Source organism: Diceros bicornis, chromosome 13, assembly GCF_020826845.1.
Source record: "Diceros bicornis minor isolate mBicDic1 chromosome 13, mDicBic1.mat.cur, whole genome shotgun sequence".
In the NCBI taxonomy this organism is placed as follows: Eukaryota; Metazoa; Chordata; class Mammalia; order Perissodactyla; family Rhinocerotidae; genus Diceros; species Diceros bicornis.
The window spans coordinates 18,683,701-18,709,057 of NC_080752.1; the positions used below are offsets into that span (position 1 = coordinate 18,683,701).

The following is a 25,357-nucleotide window of genomic DNA, read 5'->3' on the forward strand; positions in this document are numbered from 1 at the left end:
CAGCAACCCTAGGAGGTAGAATTTATTGATTTCACCATTTGCTATGTGAGGAAATGGGAGGCCCAGAGACATTAAATAATTTTTCTAAGATCACACAGCTAGTGCATGGAGCTCAAAATATGAATCCAAGTCTATATGACCCAAAAGTCTATGCTCTTAACCCCTTATAACATGCTTTCTGCATCTTCTGATTGTCAGGCATTGCTATGCCACTCGAGTTAAACAAACTTCAATTACGCAGCTGGTAAGAAAGATTTTAGATCCTCTCCCTTCTTTCAAAGAATTTATAATTTAGACAGGGAGGTGAGGTACACCCAGGAAACTGGAAAATAACAAAAATAGACTATATATAATGGAATCTCAAGCTAAGTACCATCCAAGCCCATTCTGTTATTCAGCCCACATTTGTTGAACTATTGTTACACATCACACTGCCGCATACACATCCGCCCCTCCACATTCGAATCACGTCAAATTACCTATGATTCCTGAACACACTGTGTTTCCTGTCTCTATGCTTTCTGTATATGTGGTTCTTCTACTTGAAATATCCTCACCACTAACATCCTCTTCACAAACTCCTACTTATTCTGTAAAACACCGATTAAGTGGCATTCTCCCTTGTCCTTCTACAATCTGTTCTCCACGCAGCAGCCAGGATGATCTTTCAGAAAGATAATTTAGATCTTGTCACAGTCTGGCTTAAGACTCTCCAGAGGCTTCCTATGATTCTTAATTAAAAACAACAACTTCCTCCCTCATTACACTCTAGCCACGCTGGCCTCCTGTCTGTTTTGCAAGGACGCCATACTCTCTCCTTCCTTGAGGACTTTGCAAATGCTGTTCATGCTGCCTGGAATGCATTCTGTGTGGCCAGCTCCTTCTCAACCATCAGGTCTCACCTTAGATGACCCTCCAAGAACGTCCTTCTCCTGCTACCTTTTCCAAGTAGCCCTCCTCCCCACCTATTCCTATCTACCATAATCCTCTGCTTTATACCATTCTTGGTAGTTGTCATAATCTTTAAATTATTTCATTATTGTATACTTTCAGTTTAATTTTGTCTCTTTTGCTCTGAGATCTTGTATATCACTCACTGCTGGGTTCCCAGCGACTAATACAGGTCCTGGCACATTATAGGCTTCCAGTTATCTAGATCCTTCTCTGATGCTTGCAGAAATATTGGGAATTCCTAGATGGACAGGTAGATGATGTCACATCATTAATTTTTTTCATTGAGCTCCTCCCCTGTGCCAGGCATTGTTCTAGATATAAAAGCAAATAATAGACAAGATCCTTGAACTCAAGACTCTTATGGTCTAGAATAACACAGAAAATAAACAAGTAGAGTAAATATTATCATTTGAAGCATTAATAAATGCTAACAGGAAAAGAAAGCAGGCTTATACACGGAGTAGACAGGTTCTTTGGAGAGGAAACATGAGCTATAGTCAGGGAGGCTAACATTTAAACTTTTATCATTACCTTACTTTATATCATTATTTGCTTGTTTGTCTTTCTTCCCAATAAAAATGTATACTCCATGATGGCAGAGACTTTGTTATCTGTTGCACTGCCAGCATCGAGAACAATGTCTGCACGTACTTGGGGCTCAATAAATATTCACTGAATGAATGAATGAACAAAATGAACAAGTGAATGAACGAATCCTGCATGATGAGAAAGAGCCATCAGGTGAAGATCTAGGAGAAGACCATCCTATACAGAGAAAAAAGCAAGTATTTCTGCTTGGTAAGAACATGCTTGCTGTATTTGAGAAGCCAAAAGGCCAGTCAGCGGGCTGAAGACAGTGAACAACAGTGAGAGGGGGCTGAGAGAGAAGGAGTGGCCAGGACATACGGGACCTTCTTGGCCCTGGTAAAGAGTTGAGGATTTTTAAATTTTATTCTAAATGTAAAATGGAGGCAAAGTGCTCAATGATTAGTTTGATTAAATAAATATTTAGTTCAAAATGTAATGGGCCCACAGAAGAAGGGGAAGACAGCAGAGTGCCTTCCATGGGGGCTAAAATAAGAAGGACAGGCTTCCTGGCAGAGCATCACTTTCTGGATGCAGGACTAAGAAGGAGTAGAGGAAAGAGGATTTCATGTGTGTCCATATCTTCACGCGGTATCTGCCCTTATACAATATGCAAGGGCAAATGAAGAGCTCAGATTGTGCTAACTATTTAGCTTTGTTTAATGTTAGAAGGATATGATACTGTATATGCAAATCAATGCAAAATGTACAGCTAACAGAGTCTTGGAATGTTTTTCTTATTTACATAAAAGTTCGTGGAAGGTAATATCATTCTATCTGTCCATCCTTCTCCCCATTTATGTCTGTTACTCCATTAGTCCATCACTTACTTAGTCATTAAATAATTATTACTTGCATGTCTACTTCCTGGGGAAACAAAGGTGAAAAAGACAGACGTACCCTCCTCTTATGGGGTTTACAGTTTAATAGAGACCTCCCCAAATCCGTCATTTTGGAAAAATTCTGAGACAGGATAGTGTAGCTGAAAATCTTTATAAACATAGAGTTGTGAGTTCATAGCCTGGATAAGCTCTGTATTGTCTGGTACTTTAGGGCAAGTCATGAAATGTCTCTGAGCCCTTGGTTTCTCATCTACAAAATAGGAATATTAATTCTGCCCTCCTAAGATAGTCACGGGGCTAAAATGAGTCTAACCGATGCAAAGGGCCAGCATGTGGCCACACTCAAAGATTAGTTTCCATTCAACCTTTCTGAATATACCTATGTACAAAAATTGGTTTCAAGTCTGCAATTTGTAACTGTCTGGTTTCTTCCTAAATCATGACTTTTCCCAGCACACCATTTGAATGCCACTAAAGAGAGAAGGCAAGGCGTGGCTCCAACGGCTTTCACGCTTTAGCTCCACCCTGGCCGGCCTCCCTCACGTAGATTTTTCTGCAGACAGAAAATGAGACCCTAGGCGTTCAAGAACACCTGCCTGGAGAACATCCAGGCTCAATCTGTAGAGCAGGCCATGAGTCTTTTAAACCCTGCTCTCTCTTGTCATCTGGAATGATCCCGCGCATGATCCCGCGTGAGTTCTCAGTAAGGCAGCCCGGGAGTGCTGGCAGAGAGGCTGTGCTCTGGAGACCAGCTGACCAGGTCAAACCCTGGTGCTGCTGATCCAAGTGCATCGTCCTGGATTACTTAACCTGACTCTGGTCAGAGAGTCCACTAACCACTTATTTCGTGGGGTGTTTGTAGTTGGGAGTTTTAAAATGAGAAAGTGGACATAAGTATAGGGCAGAAGCCTTTGTTTATGGGAAGCGTTCAGTAAATAGAATCTTTAGATGATTTTTTAAAAGGAGGAATACATGAAAAAAGAGAAAAACTGTAAGTAAATCCACCACTCCTACCACGCTTGCCCTTGTGAAAGGCAGGCCAAACAGTGGCCTTATTATGGCCGTGAGGTCCACTTAAAAAGGAATAATAGGAAGTTATTGAAGTAGCTTGAGCTGAAGCCACCTGAATGTTCTGGGTCTAAAACCTCATAAGGCATAGGCTTAAAAAATTTCCTTCTCTTCTTTCTTGTTCCATCGCGATTCAGTTTGGCACACTGGGGTCTCGGGGCCCATGCTTACCTTCCAGAGATCGTTACGAGGAGCCTGCTTTGCTGTTGGTCGATCAGAGCAGGTCTATGCCATCTTAATTACTTAAAATGCAGCCATTCAGGAAAGAGCATTGGAGTCGCAAACAATTTAAAAACCAGCCTTTAAAAGTTCTGGTCTAACATGCACTAAGGCACAATGACATGCTTGTTTCGTTTCTTAAGTGAAAACCAATCCCAAATAGCTTTCAGGAAGGGTCAGTCTTGTCCTGAGCACTGATGATGTGCCAAGCACTCCACATGTGTTAATGTCAACAATGATGGGAAGCGCCAGGCACCCAGGAGTTGTCCTCGACTCCTCTCTTGCCCTCACATCTCACTCCCCACAGCTGATCCCGTGATTGCTGGCTTTCCTCCAAAACATAATTTGAATCCATTAATTCTTTATCTCCATGTCAACTACCTTGTCCGTGTCAAGTTATCTAACCTCCCTGACTCAGTTTCTCATCTATAAAATGAGATCTCTTCATCTACTTCCTAAGATTGTCATAAATGGAATGGTATATGTACTTAGAACAGATACTATATAAGTGTTGATTGCTATTTTCAACGTTATTGTCATTTTTTTGTTGTTGTTGCAATGGCTTCCGAGGCTTTCTGTTTCCCCACTAAATTTATTATTTATACAGCATCCAGAGTGATCTTTACAAAATAAATGACAGCTCTTGTAACTGCCTAACTTAAAACTCTCCTATGGATTCCCAATGCATTTAGAGCAAAATCCAGATCCATCCATGGCTCACAAGAATCACCAGCACCATCATTCCCCTAGCGTACCGTGGTTTAGCTACACTCCCCTCCTATCTGGTTCTTTAATCCTGCGGAGGGTGGCTCTCCCTTGAGAGTTTGCACCAGCTGTTCCCTCTCCTGGAATGTTCTTCTCCTAGATGTACCACGACTGGGTCCTCATCATGCAGGTCTCAACCCAAATGTTATCACCAATCCCTAGTTACTGTCTTAATACTTTTTGAAAAACTTTCTTTATAGCAGTTACCACTATTCAAATAACGACTACAGATGTGTTTCATTTGGCCACAGTGTCATTGTTCTGTTATTATCACTATTTTACTTGAAAGCCTCAGGTAAGGCATTTATTCCCCAATTCCACAAGATCCACACTTCCTTGTTGTCTAACACAGGCCCTAGACATGGTCACATAATCTTCCCAGCCCTAGAAGGTATTTGTGTTTCCTACTCTGCATAGGGTAAAAAATATCAAAAACACAAATGCAAAGGCATGTTCCAAAGTATGAGATTGAAAGAGGTCATCCAGATTCAGAATAGGCTTATATTATCTTTTAAAGACTATCACCAAAATGAAAACACAAAAGTAAAAAGTTCAGGAGAGAAAATGGTGGACTCCTAGATCCACCCACAGACCCTCATCTGAGAAACACTGTACTGTCTGAATCTTTTCTACTGCTGAAATAAACAGCCTCTTCCTTCCTTCCTGAGTCAGAGATTCCCTGAGTCAGGACTGCCCTCTGATACTTCCTAATGGGAGAAAAGCCATATTTATAGCTAATGAATAAAATATTAGCCAGCTCTGCTAAGTACTGACAAAGACCCAGTGCTGACTCCTGCCCTGGAACTAAGCTGCTTTGCTCACACAAATAAAGGCTGTTTATTCAAGAAGGATGCCAGCCAGCTTGGTTTGCATGAGAAAGCGACGACAAAGAATAATCTCCAAAGAGTCATTTCACTGTTGGAAACTGAGGAGATATTAATATTCCAGAGATAGCAAGGGATGGAGAGGCCAAGGGTTGAAGAAAGGGAAACTCATCGAGCATCTTCTGTGTACTCCACGCTTTATACAATCTAACTCATTTAGTCTTCATGACAACACAATAAAGTAAATATTATTGGGCCCACTTTGCAGATGTGTATATTAAAGCTCTGAGCTGTTAAATGACTTGTCCACGGTATAGAGGAGGGGTTTGAACCTATGCTAATCTGAGTCCAGACCTGTGCTTGTTCCACTACCCAATGCTGCTTCTTATATTTAACACACAATATGAAGCAGCTCAGAAATGAAAATGGCTATTGTAAATGTGCTAAGTTCCTAACAAGATAATTAAAATATACATCTATAGAAACACAGCTAAAACACGAAGACTACTGTTTTGCGAAAAATGAGTTTCAGTTTAGAGAAGAATGTAGTCCTTAGATGTTTTAAGCTGTCGTGTAAAAAAGAGGTAAAGATAACGTCTATTGTACTAACAAGTAGATCTTGTACAGATGGTTGGGAGTCTGGGGTAGGGAGGTCATTTTTTTTTTTTCCAGCTCAACTTGAAGGACATATATAAACAAACAAATAAGTATGTGTGCGTGCAGGTAAGATATTTTTGTCTACTTTGTACACTTCTTAATGTATATAAGAGTGCTTGGCATATAGTAGATGCTAAATAAATATGTACTGAGTGAATAAAATCTGCCCCAACAAAAAAAAAACTACTGGAATCTCCAGGTAATGAGCTCACCATCAAAGGATTTTTGAAAAGACTAAGGTTTTGATCAAGGATGCCTGCCCTTGGTTGGAGGTTATATAATAGCTAAGCAATCTTCATTCAACACTCTCTAGATGCTAGGCACTGTGCTAAACACTTTACAATCATTGTTTCATTTAACCCACACCACAACTGTATGAGTTAGGTACGATCAATATCCCACTTTACAAAAGTAGAAACTGAAGTTTGTAGAGGTTAAGGCACTTGTCCAAAGTTACATAGGTGTTAAGTGGTAGGGCTTGAACTCAAAAACCTAGGCTTTTGTTAACATTATGCTATATGGCCTGACTTCATCAGATAATCAGGTCCTATTCCAGTAATGAGATCTTACATATTTTATCTCTAATCTGGTATCTGTATTGAAGATTAATACCATGAACATGAAAGATGTTCTTCCCAAACAAGTGCCAGTTCTTATGGAAGTTGTATCTAAGGCTGCTCAGCATCATGGCATTTAGTTGTTCAAACTAACTTCTTATCATTGACAAGATAAAGTCCAAACTCCTTGGTCTGGCACTTAACGCACTTTCTTATTTTCTACATCAGAATACTTTTTGTCTGTTTATTTCCTACTCTTTATTACCACTGCCTTGCTTTAAATCATATTCTATCTTTATAGTGAACATCCATTGGTCCATCCATCCATCCATCCACCCTTCCATGCATCCATCCACCCACTAACCAACTACAGTCATATGTTGCTCAGTGACAGGGATACTTTCCTAGAAATGCGTCGTTGGGTGATTTTGTCGTTGTGCGAACATCACAGAGTGTACTCACACAAACCTAGCTGGTATAGCCTACTACATGCCTAGGCTATATGGTATAAATCTTATGGGACCACTGTCCTATATGCAGTCTGTCACTGACCAAAACGTTGTTATATGACACACGACTGTACAAGGCAGGAATGTGATTATTTCTGGGAACTATACCCTGCTCTCACTGACATTACAGTCTCGCGAAAGGGGACAAATAAGTAAGCCTATCTAATTATGACCCATGATGCAGAATGTATCTCAAGCTCTTTCATCTTCCATGAGGCTTTCCCTAAGTATTCTGGTCCCTCTTCATCTCTCTTGCTTTGCATTCTTACAGCACTATTGCCCATATCATCATTGAGGGACAATGAACCTCATTTCAGTGAGGGTTAGGTTCTAAAATCAGTGTGAAAGGACAGAATCATCAAATTTCTCTTGTAAATACCTTAGGGAGAAGTTGTCACACTAGGGACTACTGTTTCCCAATACTCACCCATCACAGCAAGTTTGTCCCCTGTGTTGAAATGAGTTGCTGTGTCTTTGATTAAAATGCCAGAGAAGAAGTCAGCTTAGTTTAGAGCCAAGCTGTAGGAAAGATGCATTTCTAGCTAAACACTACAACCACAGCACACTCACACTCACCCTGAGATGCTCACAGTATGCGAGGCATGAGGGAACCAAGACGGACTCAGAGCACGGCAGTTACGTTGTCTCAAACTGTCACACCGGGGCCCGTGTTCATTGAGTAAATTGTGCAGATCATCACCTGAGCTGTCTAAATTGTCTCCTGTCTTTCACATAAATGCCCATAGAAAACAGCTCCCCTGGCCCACCTTGTGCTGTCATCTAACTCTCAAACAAACAAGTGAACGAGGAGCTCCTGGAGCACACGAGTCATGTCTAGCACCACACAGTGGCTCCTTGTTGAACAAGATTGTCTAATCTCTTCCTTGGTGGACAAGGTCCTCCATGATTTGGTTCCTGTCTACCTCCACAATCCCATTTCTTTCCATTCCTTACTGTACTTTCTACACTCTAATTCTACTTAACTATTTCTAATTTCCAGATAAGACATGTTATTTCACACTTCCTGTCTCTGCCTATAGTGCCCCTTCCCATGTTATCCAGCAAACATTTATCCTCAGTACTCATTTCAAATGTTTTCTCTTCAGTGATAGGTTGATTGGATTAATGCCCCAATTCTTCACCCCTTCCTGGGTCCCTTCCCTTTGCCATGTAAACTTTTGGTGCCCTCCCACTCTGACTCTGGGCTTGGCCACGTGACTTGCTTTGACCAATAGGATGTTAGGAAACACGAAACAGCAGAGACTTGAAATGTGCTTATGCAATTGGGCTTACATATATATTTTTTATTGAGGGCACATTGGTTTATAACTTCATAAAAATTTCAGGTGTACGTCATTATATTTCAACTTCTGTATAGACTGCATTGTGTTCGCCACAAAAGTCTAGTTTCCATCCGTCACGGTACACATGTGCCCCTTTCCCCCTCCCCCAACCCTCCTCCCTCTTGGTAACCACCAATCTGTTCTCCATATCTATGTGTTTGTTTACCTTCCACATAGGAGTGAAGTCATATGGTAATTGTCTTTCTCCACCTGACTTATTTCACTTAGCATAATACCCTCAAGGTCCATCCATATTGTTGCAAATGGCAAGATTTCATCTTTTTTTTATGACTGAGTAGTATTCCATTGTATTTATATACCACATCTTCTTTATCCATTCATCTATTGATGGACATTTAGATTGCTTACAAGTCTTGGCTATTGTGAATAATGCTGCAATGAACATAGGGGTGCATAGATCTTTTCGAATTAGTGTTTTCATGTTCTTTGGATAAATACCCAGAAGTGGAATAGCTGGATCATATGGTATTTCTATTTTTAATTTTTTGAGGACTCTCCATACTGTTTTCCACAGTGGCTGCACCGATTTACATTCCCACCAGCAGTGTACAAGGGTTCCTTTTTCTTCACATCCTCTCCAACACTTGTTATTTCTTGTCTTTTTAATAATAGCCATTCTGACAGGCATGAGGCGATATCTTATTGTGGTTTTGATTTGCATTTCCCTAATAATTAGTAATGTTGAGCATCTTTTCATGTGCCTATTGGCCATCTGTATATCTTCTTTGGAAAAGTGTCTGTTCATATCCTTTGCCCATTTTTTGATCAGGTTGTTTGTTTTTTTATTGTCGAGTTGTATGAGTTCTTTATATATTTTGGATCTTAACCCCACATCAGATATGTAGTTTGCGAATATATTCTGCAATTGGGCTTATCTTGCTTGTCTGCTGTGACTGCTAGGAGAATGTTCCTGGGCTAGCCTGCTGAAGATGATAGACTGTGCTAAGTCAGGTTGCCTCCGTCATCCCACCCAAGGCAATCCTATATCAGTTAACTGCAAGCTGACCCCCAGACCTGCAAGCAACCCCAGCCAATATTGGCAAAGCTGTCTAGATGGTCCACAATTGACTGCGGACATACGAGAAAGCCAAGCTGAGACCAGCCCAGATCAGCTGAACCCCACACGTATGGTGTGTGCTACTCAAGTTTTGCTGTTTTTTATTATGTAGTGTTACTCTAGCAATAGATAAATGATACATCTTCTATAAAGACTTTCCTGACCCTCCCAAGAAAAAGCAACCACTCTCTCATTTTTACAACCTCTGAATCCTGTACCTTCCTCTGTTACAAAACTTAACACTCCCTACCATTATAAACATTTGATGAATGAATAAGTAATATGATTATTTATTTTTATGTTTGGTTCTCCTTCTGAGACTGACCTTCTTGAGAACAGAAAATATTTGTGAGGGAGGTAAGGCATATAGTCAAAATATTTTGGGCATACCCGTTGGTACAACCATAATGGAAAACAGTGTGGTGGTTCCTCAAAACATTAAAAATTGAACTACTACATGATCCAGAATCCCACTCCTGGGTATATGTCCGAAGGAACTGAAATCAGTGTCTCAAACAGAGATCTGCACTCCCATGTTTACTGCAGTATTACTCACAATAGCCAAGACACACAAACAACCTAAGTGTCTTCCAACAGATGAGTGGATAAAGAAGATGTGGCATGATATACAATGGAATATTACTCAACCATGAGAAAGAAGGAAATCCTGATGCTTGTGACAACATGGATGGACCTTGAGGGCATTATGCTAAATGAAATAAGTCAGAGAAAGACAAACACTGTATGATCTCTCTCATATGTGGAATCTAAAAAAACTGAACTTGTAAAAACAGAGTAGAATGGTGGTTACTAGGGGCTGGGGGAATTGTAGATGTTGTTTAAGGGTACAAACTTGCAACAATAGATAAATAAGTTCTGGAGGTCTAATGCACAACGTAGTGATTATAGTAAAAAAATACTATATTATAAACTTCAAAGTTGCTGAGAGACTAGATCTTAACTGTTCTCAACACAAAAAAAGAAATAATAATTATATGAACTGATAAAGGTATTAGCTAATGCAGTAATCATCTTGTAATACATAAATGCGTTAAACCAACACGTTGTGCACCTCAAACTTACCCAGTGTTATATGTCAATTATATCTCAATAAAAAAATATATCGTTTGGGCACACCTGGGTTGGAGTCATGGCTCTGCAAGTGGCAAACTTTCTGAGCCCAAGTGTCTTTGGCTGTACCATGAGGACAGTGGCAGCCACGCTGCAGCCCTCTTGAGAAGAGGCATTGAGAAAATCTGCATAAAGTAGCCAGCAATGCCTGATACATCAAAGGGCACAACAGACAGTATTTGGTTGAGAGAATTACTGACCTGACACTTTCATGGCAAAATTCTTAGCATGAGTGCACCAAAAGTAGAAGGTCCTTTGTGCTATTATCAAATCCTAACGTCACCCCTGCTGCCCACAGCATTCTGTAGCCTCTAATTGAATTTATCACTACGGAAGCTGATGTTTCAATTTACTGAACCCAACTGTATAATAAATAAAAGTACCTCAGAGGACCATCTTTGCAACTCAGCATGGGTGTTAAATACAGTTTATTTAATCTCTCATTTAAAACAAAAGTCACAGTTTGTTACATATAAATCTGCTCTTTCTGCAACCCTTTGGAGAAATGCAGACACCTGGCTAGTGCGGGCTGCCCGCTCTCGGGCAGGAGCAGCAACCCCGTTGGTGGGCTCCACTCCTGCACAGCTAAGAACCAGGTACTCACCTCCCAGGAGGCAGGTCGCCCTCTTTCACAGCGGCTGCAAGGGCAAGAGGCAGAGTGAGAAAGAGGTGTCAGTGGCAGCCTGAGGAAAGCAAATTACGTTTGTGCAATGACCTGACCCCAGAGGCACAGTGTGGAGTGGCAGCTCACCTATGCCCCAAGCCTCCCCTCCCCCGGCAGCAGGGGACTGCCCGTCCCGCACCGCAGCACTCACCCACCCTTGACAGTGCTTATTTATGAGTGCAATCTCCTGTACTAGACTTTGGCCTCCTTGAGCACTCGATCTTCTGTGGGGTTTCTCTCTTAATCTCTTGTATCTATCATAGGGCCCAGCAAGGAGAGTGTAGCTGCTCAATGCATGCCTGAAATAACGAGAACACTGCATTTATTGAGTGCTTCCTCGTGTGCCAAGCACTGTTGAAAATTTTTCCATGATGCATCTCATTTATCCTCACAGCCATTCTATGAGATGAGTGTTATTATCATCCCCGTTTTACGGATAAGGACAACGAAGCTCAGAGAGTAACATGCTCAAACTTAAATAGCTAGTGAGTGGGGAGCTGGGATTTACAAAGCCTATTTTGTTACAAAAGAATTAGCACTTCTGTGTTCTCTGACAACCTTCTTCCCTCTCAGAGAGAGAGTTTGAGGCCTGAATTATTTAATGTTTATAAAAATCACACTTAGCCTTCTCTGATATGGAGGTGGCCATATTATTAAAGTCTACTGCTAAGAGCTCTGTTTCTTTATACAGAGTTTTCTTTATAAGACTTACGATAACTTATAGCAATGGTTCTCAAAGTGTGGTCCCTGGGCCAGCAGCATCAGCATCCCCAGGGAACTTGGTCAAATGGCAAATTCTCAGTCTCCCAACCGAAACTAGCTGAATCAGAAACTCTGGGATTGGGGCCCAGCAATGTGTGTTTTAACAAGTCCTCTAGGTGATTCTTATGTAGGCTGAAGTTTGAGAACCACTGAGTTAAAGAAATTTAACCATGAGGTTGCCCAAAGCAATCGAATGAACAACCGATGAACTAAGAATCAATGAACTAAGAATTAGCTCTCCCAGTGGACCATCTGCTGGCATTTACGGCCACAGTAAAACAAATGCTAGCACAGCACTACATATCGCCCCAAAGGGTGTGCCCACCTCCTGTCTCATCACAGCAGACATAAGCAAGGCTGTGTAAAATGTCCACAGGGTCAGACTGTGGTGGGGTGGAGAGGGGATGAGGTGTTCCTTTACAAAGGAAGACCCAAAGTGGCTTCCAAGGATGCTTCAGTGCCTGCCTGGAAAGGACCGGTGGGGGCAGGAGGGGGGGCCCTTCAGTTAACTACCGGAGGCAGATCACAGAGGCCTGAGGGACCCATAACGACCACAGGTCAAGTTCACACTGACTGTCCTCCCTTTCACTCCCTCCCCCTCTTCTACTGCACTGGTTATGTTGACAACACAGGCTTTGTAGCAAACACAAAGGCTCACTGCCTTCCCGCCCCCAGCTACTTTTCGTTTTCTTCCTCTTGGACAGATTCCCAGTGATCAAATGCGATCCTCTCAGGGGAAGCAGGCTGGCCCAGGAGCGATAAGGGGCCAATTCCCGCAGATTTGTCATTTCACGGGCAAGCTGCCACAGCCTCTACGTGAGAACAAGCAGTGATGGATGTCCGGCCCCGTGGAAAAGCAGATCAGCATTGTCACTTGGGAGATGACGTGGAGAGGGAGGTGACCGGAGTTGCAGGCACTGGAGCTGTGACTAGGGTTGCTAACCTTGTGCATTTCCTTACCTTCCCTGTGAGTCTTTGGAACAGCCGCTGCCTGCCTCTGCCTCTCCCTCTGCCTCTGGAAGGCCTGGAGGTTCACAACCGGGGGCTTGGGTGGCTTTTGGGGAGGAGGACCCAGGGACTCCATAGAAGGCAGTGGCTTCATTTTGGGAAGTTGGTGATGCCTGACATCTGGCTGTTTTTCTGAGCACAAATAGTCCAAAATGTAGGTTATTATTATTTCCATTTCGTGGCTTGTTAGGTGAAACAGATGAGTTTCTTTGCCTCAGTCTCACTCCCTCCAACCCATTCTCCACTGAGTAGCGAGAGTGTCCTGATCAAAACACAAACCTGATCTTGTCACCATCTTGCTGCCCAGGGGACGAAGCCTGATTTCCTCAGCATGACATCCACTCACTCCGTCCTCAGCATTTAAACACCGCACAGCCCCAATCTACATTTCCAGATTCTTTTCTTACCACCCTGACCATCCTACTTCCCCAACCTTAAACCCAAACATCTTTCACTCACACCACTGGGGCTTCTCAGTTTTCCAGATTTGATTTCCAAAGCCTTAAAAAGCTCTCCTATATCCAAGATTTTGTTCATGCCATTCTGGTTCTCGAATGCTGTTCCCTCACTTCTCTTTTGGTGAACTTGGACTCATTCCTTAAGCCCCTGCTCCAATGACACCTCCCCTAGGAAGCTTTTCTTGATTTCTACCAGAAATCATGGCCACAATCAACCACTCTCTGTTTTGTATCCCCACGGCATATTGCTAACACAGTGTTGTGGCAAATTAGAGGGGCTGTTCCACCTTCCCTCTGAGTGTAGGCTCCTTGTGGGCAGGGACTAGGTCTTGTTGATCTCCCAGCATCAAGCACAGAGGGAAGCACGAGGACGATTCTGTGACAGGGTTCTTCAAGCATTTGTGATGGCCGAATAGCATGAGGGCCATGGAGAGGAGGAAGAATTGATCTCTGATTTCCCGGCTCACAGCCGAGGACAAGCTTTAAGGTTGACTTTGTGGTACCCGGGCGCCTGTGGATTTTGTGTCCCAGAATTTCCCAGGACGGTCCCAATTTCATATATTTTATCCTTCTGCACTAATAAGCCAAATTCCAACAAAAATTTCTATATTATATATGAAAATCGAATCTGCCTTTTTTTGTGTGTGAGGAAGATCAGCCCTGAGCTAACATCTGTTGCCAATCCTCCTGTTTTTGCTGAGGAAGATTGGCCCTGGGCTAACATCTGTGCCCATCTTCCTCCACTTTATATGGGACGCTGCCACAGCATAGCCTGGTGTGTATGTCCGTGCCCAGGATCCGAACCTGTGAACCCTGGGCCGCCGAAGCAGAGTGTGCAAGTTTAACCACTACACCACCGGGCCAGCCCCTGAATCTGCCTCTTTCACTGATGACAGCACAAAATCTTGTATTATTCAAGTGCCTAGATTTTTGGCTTACATAACACAGTAGTTGACTACATGGTAAAACTAAAGAAGTTGGCTAGTGTTTTGCAAATACCTCAGAGCAACTTCCTCAAAGCCCTGCTAACCTCTGCAATCGGGGAGGGGGCTTCCCTCTCGCCCTGCCAGCAGGGGTTACATCACTCAGGGCCAAAGTTCCTCTCTTCTTAGGCTTCAGTTATAAGTCACAATGTCAGAAATTTCAGTCTTTAGCAAATTAAGGAGAAGACATAGTGAAAACTAATGATCGCTTGCTAACCGAGCTCCTAATTTTTGCCAGGCACTGTGCTAAGCGACTGCCATGGGTTACCTCAGTTCATCCTCTCAACAGCTCCAGCAGGTAGCTAATCCATCTGCTTTTCTTTGCTCCCGTCTATCCTTCATCCCATTCATCCTCTCTTCCTTCCCATCCCTTCATCAATAATTGTTTACCTACTTTATTCCAGGCATTCTTCCAGGAGCTGGAGATAAGAGTTAAGAAAAATCATAGATATAGTCCTACCCTCAGGAATTATTATTCCCATAGGAAGAGACTGATGATAAACTTGCAAACACATAAACAAGATAATTACAGAGATCTATCAGTTCTATAAAGGAAATAAAACAAGATGATATGAAAGGGTGTGAACTCTTGGAGGTGAGGTAGTGGTCTTTTTAGACAGAGAGACTAGGGAAGGTTTATCTGGGAAAGTGTCATTTGAACTGAGGCTTAAATGTACCTACAAAAAGTCAAAGCAAAGAATTTTCTAGGAAGAGGGAACAGCAAGTATGAAGGTCCTGAGTCATAACAAAGTCTATTTAAGGAACAGCAAGAAATCCAGTGTGTTGACTGCAGGCTGGGGAGCCAGGGGAAGAGAGGCGAGAGATAAGTCAGAGACATAAGCAGGGGCCAAAAGAAGCAGAGTCATGAAACCAGCCGTAAGTAGTTTAGATGCTAGTCTAAGTGCAAAGAGAAACCACATAGGATCGTAAGCAGGAGATCCACTCATCCACCCATCCATGCAATCATTCATTCAATCATTCAATAAATATTTTTTGAGGACCCACTGAACCTAGCCTTGTTCTTATAGGTGCTGGGGATGTGGTGGTAAAGAAGACAGTTTTTATTCTCATGTAACTTATATTTTACTAAGGTAAACAAACAAATACCTAACAATAGACCAGGTAGGCATAAGTGATCTGAAGAAACCGAAGCAATGTAAGAAGATAGAGAGTGATGGGGGGGTGGCTATTTTAGATAGAGTGATCCACAAGGTCCACTCACAGCAGGTGACACTGAGCAAAGACCTTGATGAAGTCAGCGAGTGAGACATCCAAGACCTAGGGGAAGAGTGTTCCAGGCAGAGGGATCAGTAAGTGCAAAGGTCTTGGGGTGGAAAAGCTTGGTTTATCTAAGGAATAGCAAGAAGGCCAATGAGGTAAGAGAGGAGAGGATAAGAGAGGTAGCCAAGGACCAAATCACAAGAGCCACTGTAAAATGGCTGGAGTTGAATTTGAGCAGGGGAGTGATGTGATCTGATTTATGCTTTAGAGGATTGCTGTGCCTGTGAGGAGAGTAGAATAGAAGAGGGCAAGAATGTGGAAGCAGGGAGACCAGTTGAACCATTGCAGTGATCCAGGCGAGAGATGATGGTGGCATGGACATGGGCGGAGGACAGAAATGGACAGAAGTAGAGGGACTCAGAATGTATTTTGGTGGTAGAACCAAGAGCTTGCTGATGAATTGGATGTAAAGAATGAGGGGGAGAGAGCAATAGAGCATGATTCCTAGGTTTTGGCCTGAGCAACCAGGAGGGTGGTTGTGCTGTTTACCAAGACAAGGAAGATTGGTCGATCTGATTTATAGGAGAGCAGACCAGCTCTGTGAAGTTAAGCAGATTGCCCAAGTTCACAAATCTTGCAAGAAGTAGAGTTTGGGTTCAAATCCAAGTTTGCCCAAACTGTCTCTCAGTGTAATTCTAGGAGATTAATCACTTTACCCAAACCTGAAATTACAATTTAGCAGATGGGCCTAGAATACCTGTGCCGGTGTTTGGAGCAGATATTGCCCAGGTCACATATGTGAGCACCCTAAGTCAGCAAGTTCTAAATTAGAAAAACACAGTGACCTCTCTCCCCAGGCCCATGGGGATTAGATTTCTCACCTGGGGCCTGGCTGATGAGCTCACTCTCATAGATAGGCTGGCAGGTGCTCCCTGCTGGGCTCTTCTCAGGACTGGGGTTTTCTAAGCTCTTCCTGCCATGTTGAGAAAGTAGAAGAGTAGCATCTTCAGAGGTAGCACGTGATTTTCTTTGGGCCATCAAGTGCCTCTGGGAAGGAAGAGTCTGGGCTCCTTTGGCTTCCAGCTTTTTCCTGGGCTCCTCTGGAGCAAGCCCCATGCTTTCCTGCTCTTCCAGATGGAAGGCCCTACTTCCACAGTTGGCAAGAAGACAGGCTGATGACATCTCATGTTTCTGAGATGAAACCTTCTCCCAGTTCCAGAGCTTGTCTCTGAAGCTACTGGTCACCATTACTTTCTCCTCATTGGTTATCTCAGCGTTTGACTGATGCACGTCTAACAGCAGAGAAGCCTTCTGTGAATTTACTGCAGAACCAGCAGACCTTTCCGGAGGTCCTGGGGAATTAGAACATTTCTGAATCTCGCTCCTCTGGGCCAACTTAATTTTCTGGGGTTTAAAAGGCTGGGGTTCACCACTGGAACAATATGGTGGGGACCGATTATGGTTGGATGAGAGGGGTCTCCCATTGGCCAAAATCCCTGTGGACTGTGTGCTTCCAGTGTCACTCTTCCGAGAAACATCTGCTGGGAATTTAATAGCTCCTGGAAGAGATGGTGCTTCAAGCTTTTGAAATTTGGCTTGAAGTTCCTTGAAGTTTGTTAACCTTTCCTAAAGCACAAAAGAAAACACAAGTGTCTCATTATTCTAGGAAAAAGGCAGCCTGATTAGCTGACTTCACCGTGGATGCTAAGGGGCTCTAATTGCCAGTGTAAGGCCATCACTTGCCTGTTGAGCACTAACAGCCAGTAATGCTATTGTCTATGTGAGATGGGGTGAAAACAATTGTTCTCTCTGAAATACTTCAGATATATTTAATTTCTTCATAACATACAAAGAACACTCATAAAAGAGACAGTATTAACAATTGCTGATAAATCCCTTGATACAAACTTTTGATAGCTCCCTGCTGCCTATACAAATAAATTCTAAACCCCTTAGTATGGCATTCAAGGTTCTTCATAATGTGGTAGGATTGCAATCTCGAAGATGGTGGGATTATGACCTCCAGCCACAGCTCAACTCAACTACCCTTAAACCAAACATGATTATTCACAGTTTTCCTAGAAACTTTGTACTCTTCACCACCCTGACTTTGCTGATGTGTTCTTGCTTCACATGACATGTCTCCCACCTCCTTCTCAACTTCTTTCTTGCAACTTCACCACCCACTTTCTCCACTGACCTCTCCTGGGGATGACAGGTAGAGCTAACCTCTGCCCTGTCTCCTTGGGGCTTACATGGCTCTTTATAACTTGGCTGTGGAACTTGACACCATGGGGTGTGGAAAAGAGCAAACTTTGGAACCAGACAGGTTTGTGTTCAAATTCTGACTCTGCTCTTTATCATCCAGGCAAATACTTTGGGAATCTTGGTATTACCAGTGCAGTCGCCTCATAAAAATAAGTTGCCAAGTGGTAGAGGATTAGGGCTACTCCATGTGAGGTGTCCATCACAGTGCCTGACACATAGTAAGCCCACGATAAATAAAAGATATTTAGAAGAGCCCAGATGACCCACTTGTATTTCTGACTCCCCTTGGGAGACTGTGTTCCTCATTCTAAACTCAGCTCAAATTCAGTATATGAAAACAATGGTAGTAACAGCAGCCCAACCCTTGGGGCAGGAGGGACGTGCCCAGGATTATACGGTGAGTTGGTGGTTTAGGTAGGTAGTGTTAGGTTTGACTCCTGCTCGATGCTCTTCCCACCACTCACACCTTTCTCTCACCAGATCTAATTTATGTTTATAAGTGCATTTTGTCATTTTTTGTCTTCACAGGAGGCAGGAGGGGGTGGAGGTAGAGTGTGGGAGGACACCTAATGGAGCCATTTCAAAAAGTAAGAGCCACCATCTTCTCCTGATTATCTTAAAGGTCTTAATTTCACGTATACAATCTCCATGCTAGTGACTTCTGCTTTTGCCAGCTGAGGAAATGTTCCGTGACCTTTCTCCCTGTGTTTACAGTTGACTCACACCTGCCCTCTGAAGATTTAGGAAGGGAGGGAAATTGAACAAGAAGCATGAAGCAGGTGTCTGGGAGCATTCTCTCTCTCTCCTTCTCACACACACACACACACACACACACACACATACCATACGCACATTTATAGCTTTCTTCACAAATTGCCAAGGGTTGGTTTCCCATATTTCAACAAGCAGTCAAGTTAATTCCACTACACTTCCTCTCCCCTGATGTGGTGGAAGCCAGCACTGGGCATGGAACCAGGAGATCTGAGTATGCAGCTGGGCTTCGCTGTTTCCTAGTTATGTGCCTTGGACAATTCACTTCACTTCTCTGAGTCTTATTTTCCTCACTATAAAATGGGACTGTTTTAGTAACAGTTCAGGGTTATTGTAAGGATCAAATGAGATAGCAGATGTACATACCTCAGTGGTTAATATTTTTTAATTGTGGTAAAATACATATAACAAAATTTACCACCTTAACCATTTTTAAATGTGTAGTAGTGTGAAGTGCATTCACATTGTTGTGAATATCCAGAACTCTTTTCATATTGCAAAACTGGCCTCTATACTCATTAAACAATAATTCCCCATTCCCCTTCCCCCTAGCCCCTGACAGCCAACATTCTACTTTCTGTCTTTATGAACTTGACTACTCCGGGTGCCTTATATAAGTGAAACCATACGTACTTGGCTTTTTGTGACTGGCTTATTTCACTTAGCATATTGTTCTTAAGGCTCATCCATGTTATAGCATATTACAACATTTCCTTCCTTTCTAAGGCTGAATAATATTCATTGCATGTATATACCACATTTTGTTTATCCATTCATCCATTGATGGACACTTGGGTTGCTTCCACCTTTTAGCTATTGTGAATAAGACTGTTATGAACATGGGTGTGCAAATATTTTTTTGAGACCCTGCTTTCAATTCTTTTGGGTATATACCCAGAAGTGCAATTTCTGGATCATATGGTAATTCTATTTTTAATTTTTTGAGGAACCTCCCTACTATTTTCCTTAATAGCTACACCATTTTACCTTCCTAATTGGCACATGGGTTCCAATTTTTCCACATCCTTTCAATGTTTTTGTTTATTTGATAGTAGCCATCCTAATAAGTGTGAGGCGATCACTGGCTAATATTTTTAAAGGAATATAATGATGATTATTTTTAGCTCTTCACTATCTGAACCTGCCTGAACTACAATGTTATTGCTTGGTAGATTTTAGTCTCTGTAGGAATGATTAGGAAAAACCCTAGCAGAAAATAGAATTATGGATTGATGACCTCTAAACCAAGGTCCTGTGTAAAGATCACTGGTTCAGGAGGAAGCAAACCTGATTATATCGGACTTATTCCTCTTTCAACAAATGTTCGTTAAGTATTTACTACATGGGAAAAACACTCTTTTAGACAGTGAAAGGCTCTGCTCTTAAATATTACATTCTAATGGCAGGAAGAGACAGAAAATGAGCAAATACACATGAAAACATAGAGACAAGTGCTATGTGGGGAATTAAACAGATGATTTGATAAAGAGTGACCGGGTGCCTACCACTGATTTTCAGAAGTACCATAGGAAGGTCATTTCTTTTTTCCTGGGTTCAATAATTTATCAAATTAGGGGGTTGGCCTGGGTGATCTCCAAGGCCCCTTCCAGCACTAACATCTGGATTTTACTTTCCTTGCTATGGGAAATACATGTGATGCATTCTGTTGTCTATTATTCATCACCCATGGGTGAGAGGTCAGGGTTTAGGGCATGAGGCAAGTTGAGTGAGGATGGGTTGGGTGGTGGCCAAAGGGGCATTCCAGTTAAAACCATGTTCCATTTTCATGGGCCCACAGCCCGTCAGTCACCACATCTTACTGATCTTGTCTTACGAAGCCCATGGTCTTGTCCCTTCTTCATGCTATTGCCGCAGCCTTCGAGTCCTCCTCAATTATTCTTTAAAATTACTTCTTCATGGTCTCTCTGCTTTTACTCTGGGCCCCTCTAATCCACCATTTACCCAGCTGTTAGACAAATCTGATTAAAAACACAAATCTGATCATGTACACCCCAGTTTAAAATCTTCGAATTTGGCTTCTCAAAGCTTTCAGATACAGCTCAAACTCTTATGCTTAGCACATAAAGCCCTTCCTAATCTCAACTCTTAATTTTCTAGCATCATATTGGGCCCCTCTCTGATGTGCTTTCTTCCTTCTGGCCTCACTGAATTGCTTACATTTTCCCAAACTTACTTTGCTCTTTCATGTCTCTGTACCTTTGAATGTGTTGCTTCCTCTGCCTGGAATGCCCATCTTTCTTCCAATTTCTTGAACTAGCAAATTTCTGCTTGTTCAAAAGTTAACTCGTGTCACTTCAAAATATTCATTGGTTTCCTACAATGTGCTAGGCATTAGGGTTACAAAGATGAATAAGACATTCCCTGAACCCTAATACCAAAACCAGACAAGGATGCCACAAGAAAAGAAAATTATAGGCCAATATCCCTGATGAACATAGGTGCAAAAATCCTCAACAAAACATTAGCAAACTGAATTCAACAATACATTAAAAGGATCATACACCATGATCAAGTGGGATTTATTCCAGGGATGCAAGGATGGGTCAACATCCACAAAGCAGTCACTGTGATACACCACATGAACAAAATGAAGAGCAAAAATCATATGATTATCTCAATAGATGCAGAAAAGGCATTTAACAAAATCAAACATCCATTTATGATTAAAAACTCTCAACAAAGTGAGTATAGAGGGACTATACCTCAACATAATAACGGCCAGATATGACAGGCCCACAGCTAACATCATACTCAATGGTGAAATGCTGAAAGCTTTTCCTCTAAGACCAGGAACAAGACAAGGATGCCCACTCTTGCCACGTTTATTCAACAGAGTACTGGAAGTTCTAACCAGAGCAATTAGAGAAAAAAAAAAAAAAAGAAAGAAAGAAACAGCATCCAAATTGGAAAGGAAGAAGTAAAACTGTCACTATTTGCCGATGACATGATATTAGGTATAGAAAACTCTAAATTCTCCACCAAAAACTGTTGGAACTAATAAATGAATTCAGTAAAGTTGCAGGATACAAAATCAATATGCAAAAATCTGTCTTGTTTCTATACACTGATAACAAACTATCAGAAAGATAAATTAAGAAAACAATCCCATTTACAATTGCATTAAAAAGAATAAAATACCTAGGAATAAATTTAACCAAGGAGGTGAAAGACCTATACACTGAAAACCATAAGACATTAATGAAAGAAATTAAAGAAGACACAAATAAATGGAAAGATATTCTGTGCTCATGGATTGGAAGAATTAATGTTAAAATGTCCACATTACCCAAAACAATCTACAGATTCAATGAAATTACTATCAAAATTCCAACGGCATTTTTCACAGAAATAGAACAAACAATCCTAAAAATTGTGTAGAACCACAAAAGATCTCAAATAGCCAAAGCAATCTTGAGAAAGATGAACAAAGCTGGAGGCATCATGCTCCCTGATTTTAAACTATATTATAAAGCTATACTAATCAAAATAGTATGGTATTGGCATAAACGGTATGGTAATTAAACAAAGATCAATGGAACCAGAAATAAACCAATGCATATATGGTCAATTAATTTATGATAAAGGACCCAAGAATATACAATAGAGGAAAGGACAGTCTCTTCAATAAATTGTGTTGGGAAAAGTGGACAGCCACATGCAAAAGAATGAAACTGGACCTTACACCACACACAAAAATAAATTCAAAATGGATTAAAGACTTGTATATAAGACCTGAAACCATAAACCTCCTAGAAGAAAACTTAAGTCATAAGCTCTTTGACATCAGTCTTGGCAATGATTTTTTGGATCTGACTCCAACAGCAAAGGCAAAAAAAGCAAAAATAAACAAGTGGGACTACATTAAAATAAAAAGCTTTGCACAGCAAAGGAAACCATCAACAACATAAAAAGGAAACCCACTGAATGGGTGAAAATATTTGCTAATACTATATCTGATTAGGGGTTAATATCCAAAATATATAAAGAACTCATACAACTCAATAGCAAAAACATAGTCTGATTAAAAAATGGGCAGAAGATCTGAATATAAAGTTTTCTAAAGAAGATATACAGATGGCCAACAGGTACATGAAAATGTACTCAATATCACTAATCATCAGGGAAACGCAAATCAAAACCACAGTGAGCTATTACCTCACAACATGTTAGAATGGCTGTTACCAAAAAAGACAAGAAATAACAAGTATTGGCAAGGATGTGGAGAAAAGGGAACCCTTGTGCATTGTTGGTGGAATGTAAATTGGTACAACCGCTATGGAAAACAGTATAGAGATTACTCAAAAAATTAAAAATAGAACTTCGTATGATCCAGCAATTCCATTTCTGGGTACTTATCTGAAGAAAATGAAAACATTAACTCAAAAAGATATATGTAACCTCATGTTCATTGCAGCATTATTTACAATAGCCAAGACATGGATAAAACCTAAATTTCCATCAACAGATGAATGGATATGGAAAATCTGGTATAAATACAATGGAATATTATTCAGCCATAAGAAAGGATGAAATCTTGCCATTTATGACAACATGGATGGACCTTGAGGACAAGTGAAATAAGTCAGAGAAAGACAAATACTATTATGATTTTACTTACATGTTAAATCTAAAAAACGAAACAAAAAAACCACCAAGGTCATAGATACAGAGAACAGATTGGTGGTTGCCAGAGGCAGGGGGTAGGGAGTAGGAAAAATGGATGAAGGAAGTCAAAAGGTACAAACTTCCAGTTATAAAATGAAGAAGTCCTGGGGTTGTAATGTACAGCATGGCAACTATAGTTGATAATATGGTATTGTATATTTAAAAGTTGCTAAGAGAGTAAATCCTAAAAGTTCTCATCAGAAGAAAAGAATTTTTGTAAATTATATGTGGTGATGCATGTTACTAGATTTACTGTGGTGACTGTTTCACAGTGTATACAATTATCAAATCATTATACTGTACACCTGAAACTAATATAATGTTATATGTTGATTGTACTTCAATTAAAAAAACGTCCCTGACCTTTCAGAGCTTGTGGAATGAGGGAGGAAGACACAAATTGATCATTTTAACATAATACAGAAAGTTATTTGATACAAGGCACAAAGTCTACTATGAGAACATAGAGAAGAGGTCATGATGCCAATGAGGGGGGCACAAAGAAGGCTTCCTAGGGATGGCTCGTTGGATAAAACAGGCAGTCAAGCAAGGAACAGTGGGAAAGGCAATTCAGACAGAGAGAAGAATATGAAAGGAGGAGGCATGGCATGTGAAACAGCATGACGTATACGGGAAGAATAAGCAATTCCAGACTACCAGAGCCCCAGTGTTCACTACATAAGGGTGGAGAAGAAAGTAGGGGTCAAGTCTCCTTAAAGTAGTTGGGCTTACTCTTCAGGTGGATGGAGAACTACTGATTTGTTCTAAACAGGGCTATGACATGGGTAGATTTATACTTTATAAATATTTTTATAATTATATTTATAAATATTTTATAATCTATTTTTGGGGCTATTAAAATGGTCAAGTAAAATGATGGGAGGCTGGACTTGGGCAATGTTGGTAGGATAGATAAGAGAAATGTGCAGAGAGTAGTATGGACTGGACCTGGAGATTGACTGGATCTGAAGGAAAGGGGAGGGAGGGCTCCAGGACGATACCTGGGCTTCTAAAGTGGGTCAGAGGATGGATTTTGGCAGCTGAATCTTAGACTGAGGACTGGAGATAAAGTATTGGGGAAAGATGATAAGCCCAGTTTGGGATGTGGTGGGTTGCCTTCTTGGGGAAGCCATCTAACAGGTAGTTATATATGTGAATCTTTTGGGGTTAGAAATTTAGATTTAGAGTTATTAGTGTATTGGTTAACACAGAGCTGAAGAGTATGGATCCTGAAGTCGAACTAAGTTCAAATTCCAGCTGTGCCATTTATTGGCTTTATGACCCTGAGCAAATTACTTTACCTCTCTGTATTTGTTGCCTTATCTGGGGTAATAATTGCATTCCACCTCATAGGGTTGCTTTGGTAGGTAGAATAATGGCCCCTCAAAGATGTCCACATCCTAATCCCTGAAACCTGTTAATAAGTAACCTTGCACGGCAAAAAGGACCTTGCAGATATGATTAAGTTAAGGATCTTCAGATGGGAAGATTATCCTGGATTATCCAAATTGGCCAATGTAATCACAAGGGTCCTTGTAAGAGGGAAGTAGGAGAATCAGAGAAGGAGATGTGACAACAGAAGTAGAGATGAGGGACGTGGGGGTCAAAGATGCTATGAGTTGGCCTTGAAGATGGAGGAAGTATCCACAAGCCAAGGAATGCAGGTAGCCTCCAAAAGCTGAAAAAAGCAAGGAAATGGATTCTTTCCTAGAGCCTCCAGAAGGAATGTTATTAGCAAACACCTTGATTTTAGACATCTGACCTCTAGAACTGTAACATAATAACTTTGTGCTGTTTTAAGCTACTAAATTTGTGGTAATTTGCTAAAGCAGCCCTAGGAAACTAATACAGCTGTATGAGGACTAAATTAATAAGTATACGTAAAGCACTTACAAGACATAATAAGTGAGCCAGCCCTGATGGCCTAGTGGTTAAAGTTCAGTGCTCTCACCACTTCGGCGGCCCAGGTTCATTTCCTGGTCAAGGAACCACACCACCCGTCTG

General features: G+C 41.4%; 1 protein-coding gene across 1 annotated transcript in view; it reads right to left on the bottom strand.

The window, feature by feature from the left end:
* Nucleotides 1–25,357, bottom strand: part of FYB2 (FYN binding protein 2) — a 104,451-nt gene that overhangs the window by 54,726 nt on the left and 24,368 nt on the right. Inside the window, 3 exon segments of the mRNA XM_058553855.1 lie at nt 11,137–11,170; nt 12,919–13,098; nt 16,510–17,254. Of these exon segments, the coding sequence (XP_058409838.1) occupies nt 11,137–11,170; nt 12,919–13,098; nt 16,510–17,254 (959 nt within the window).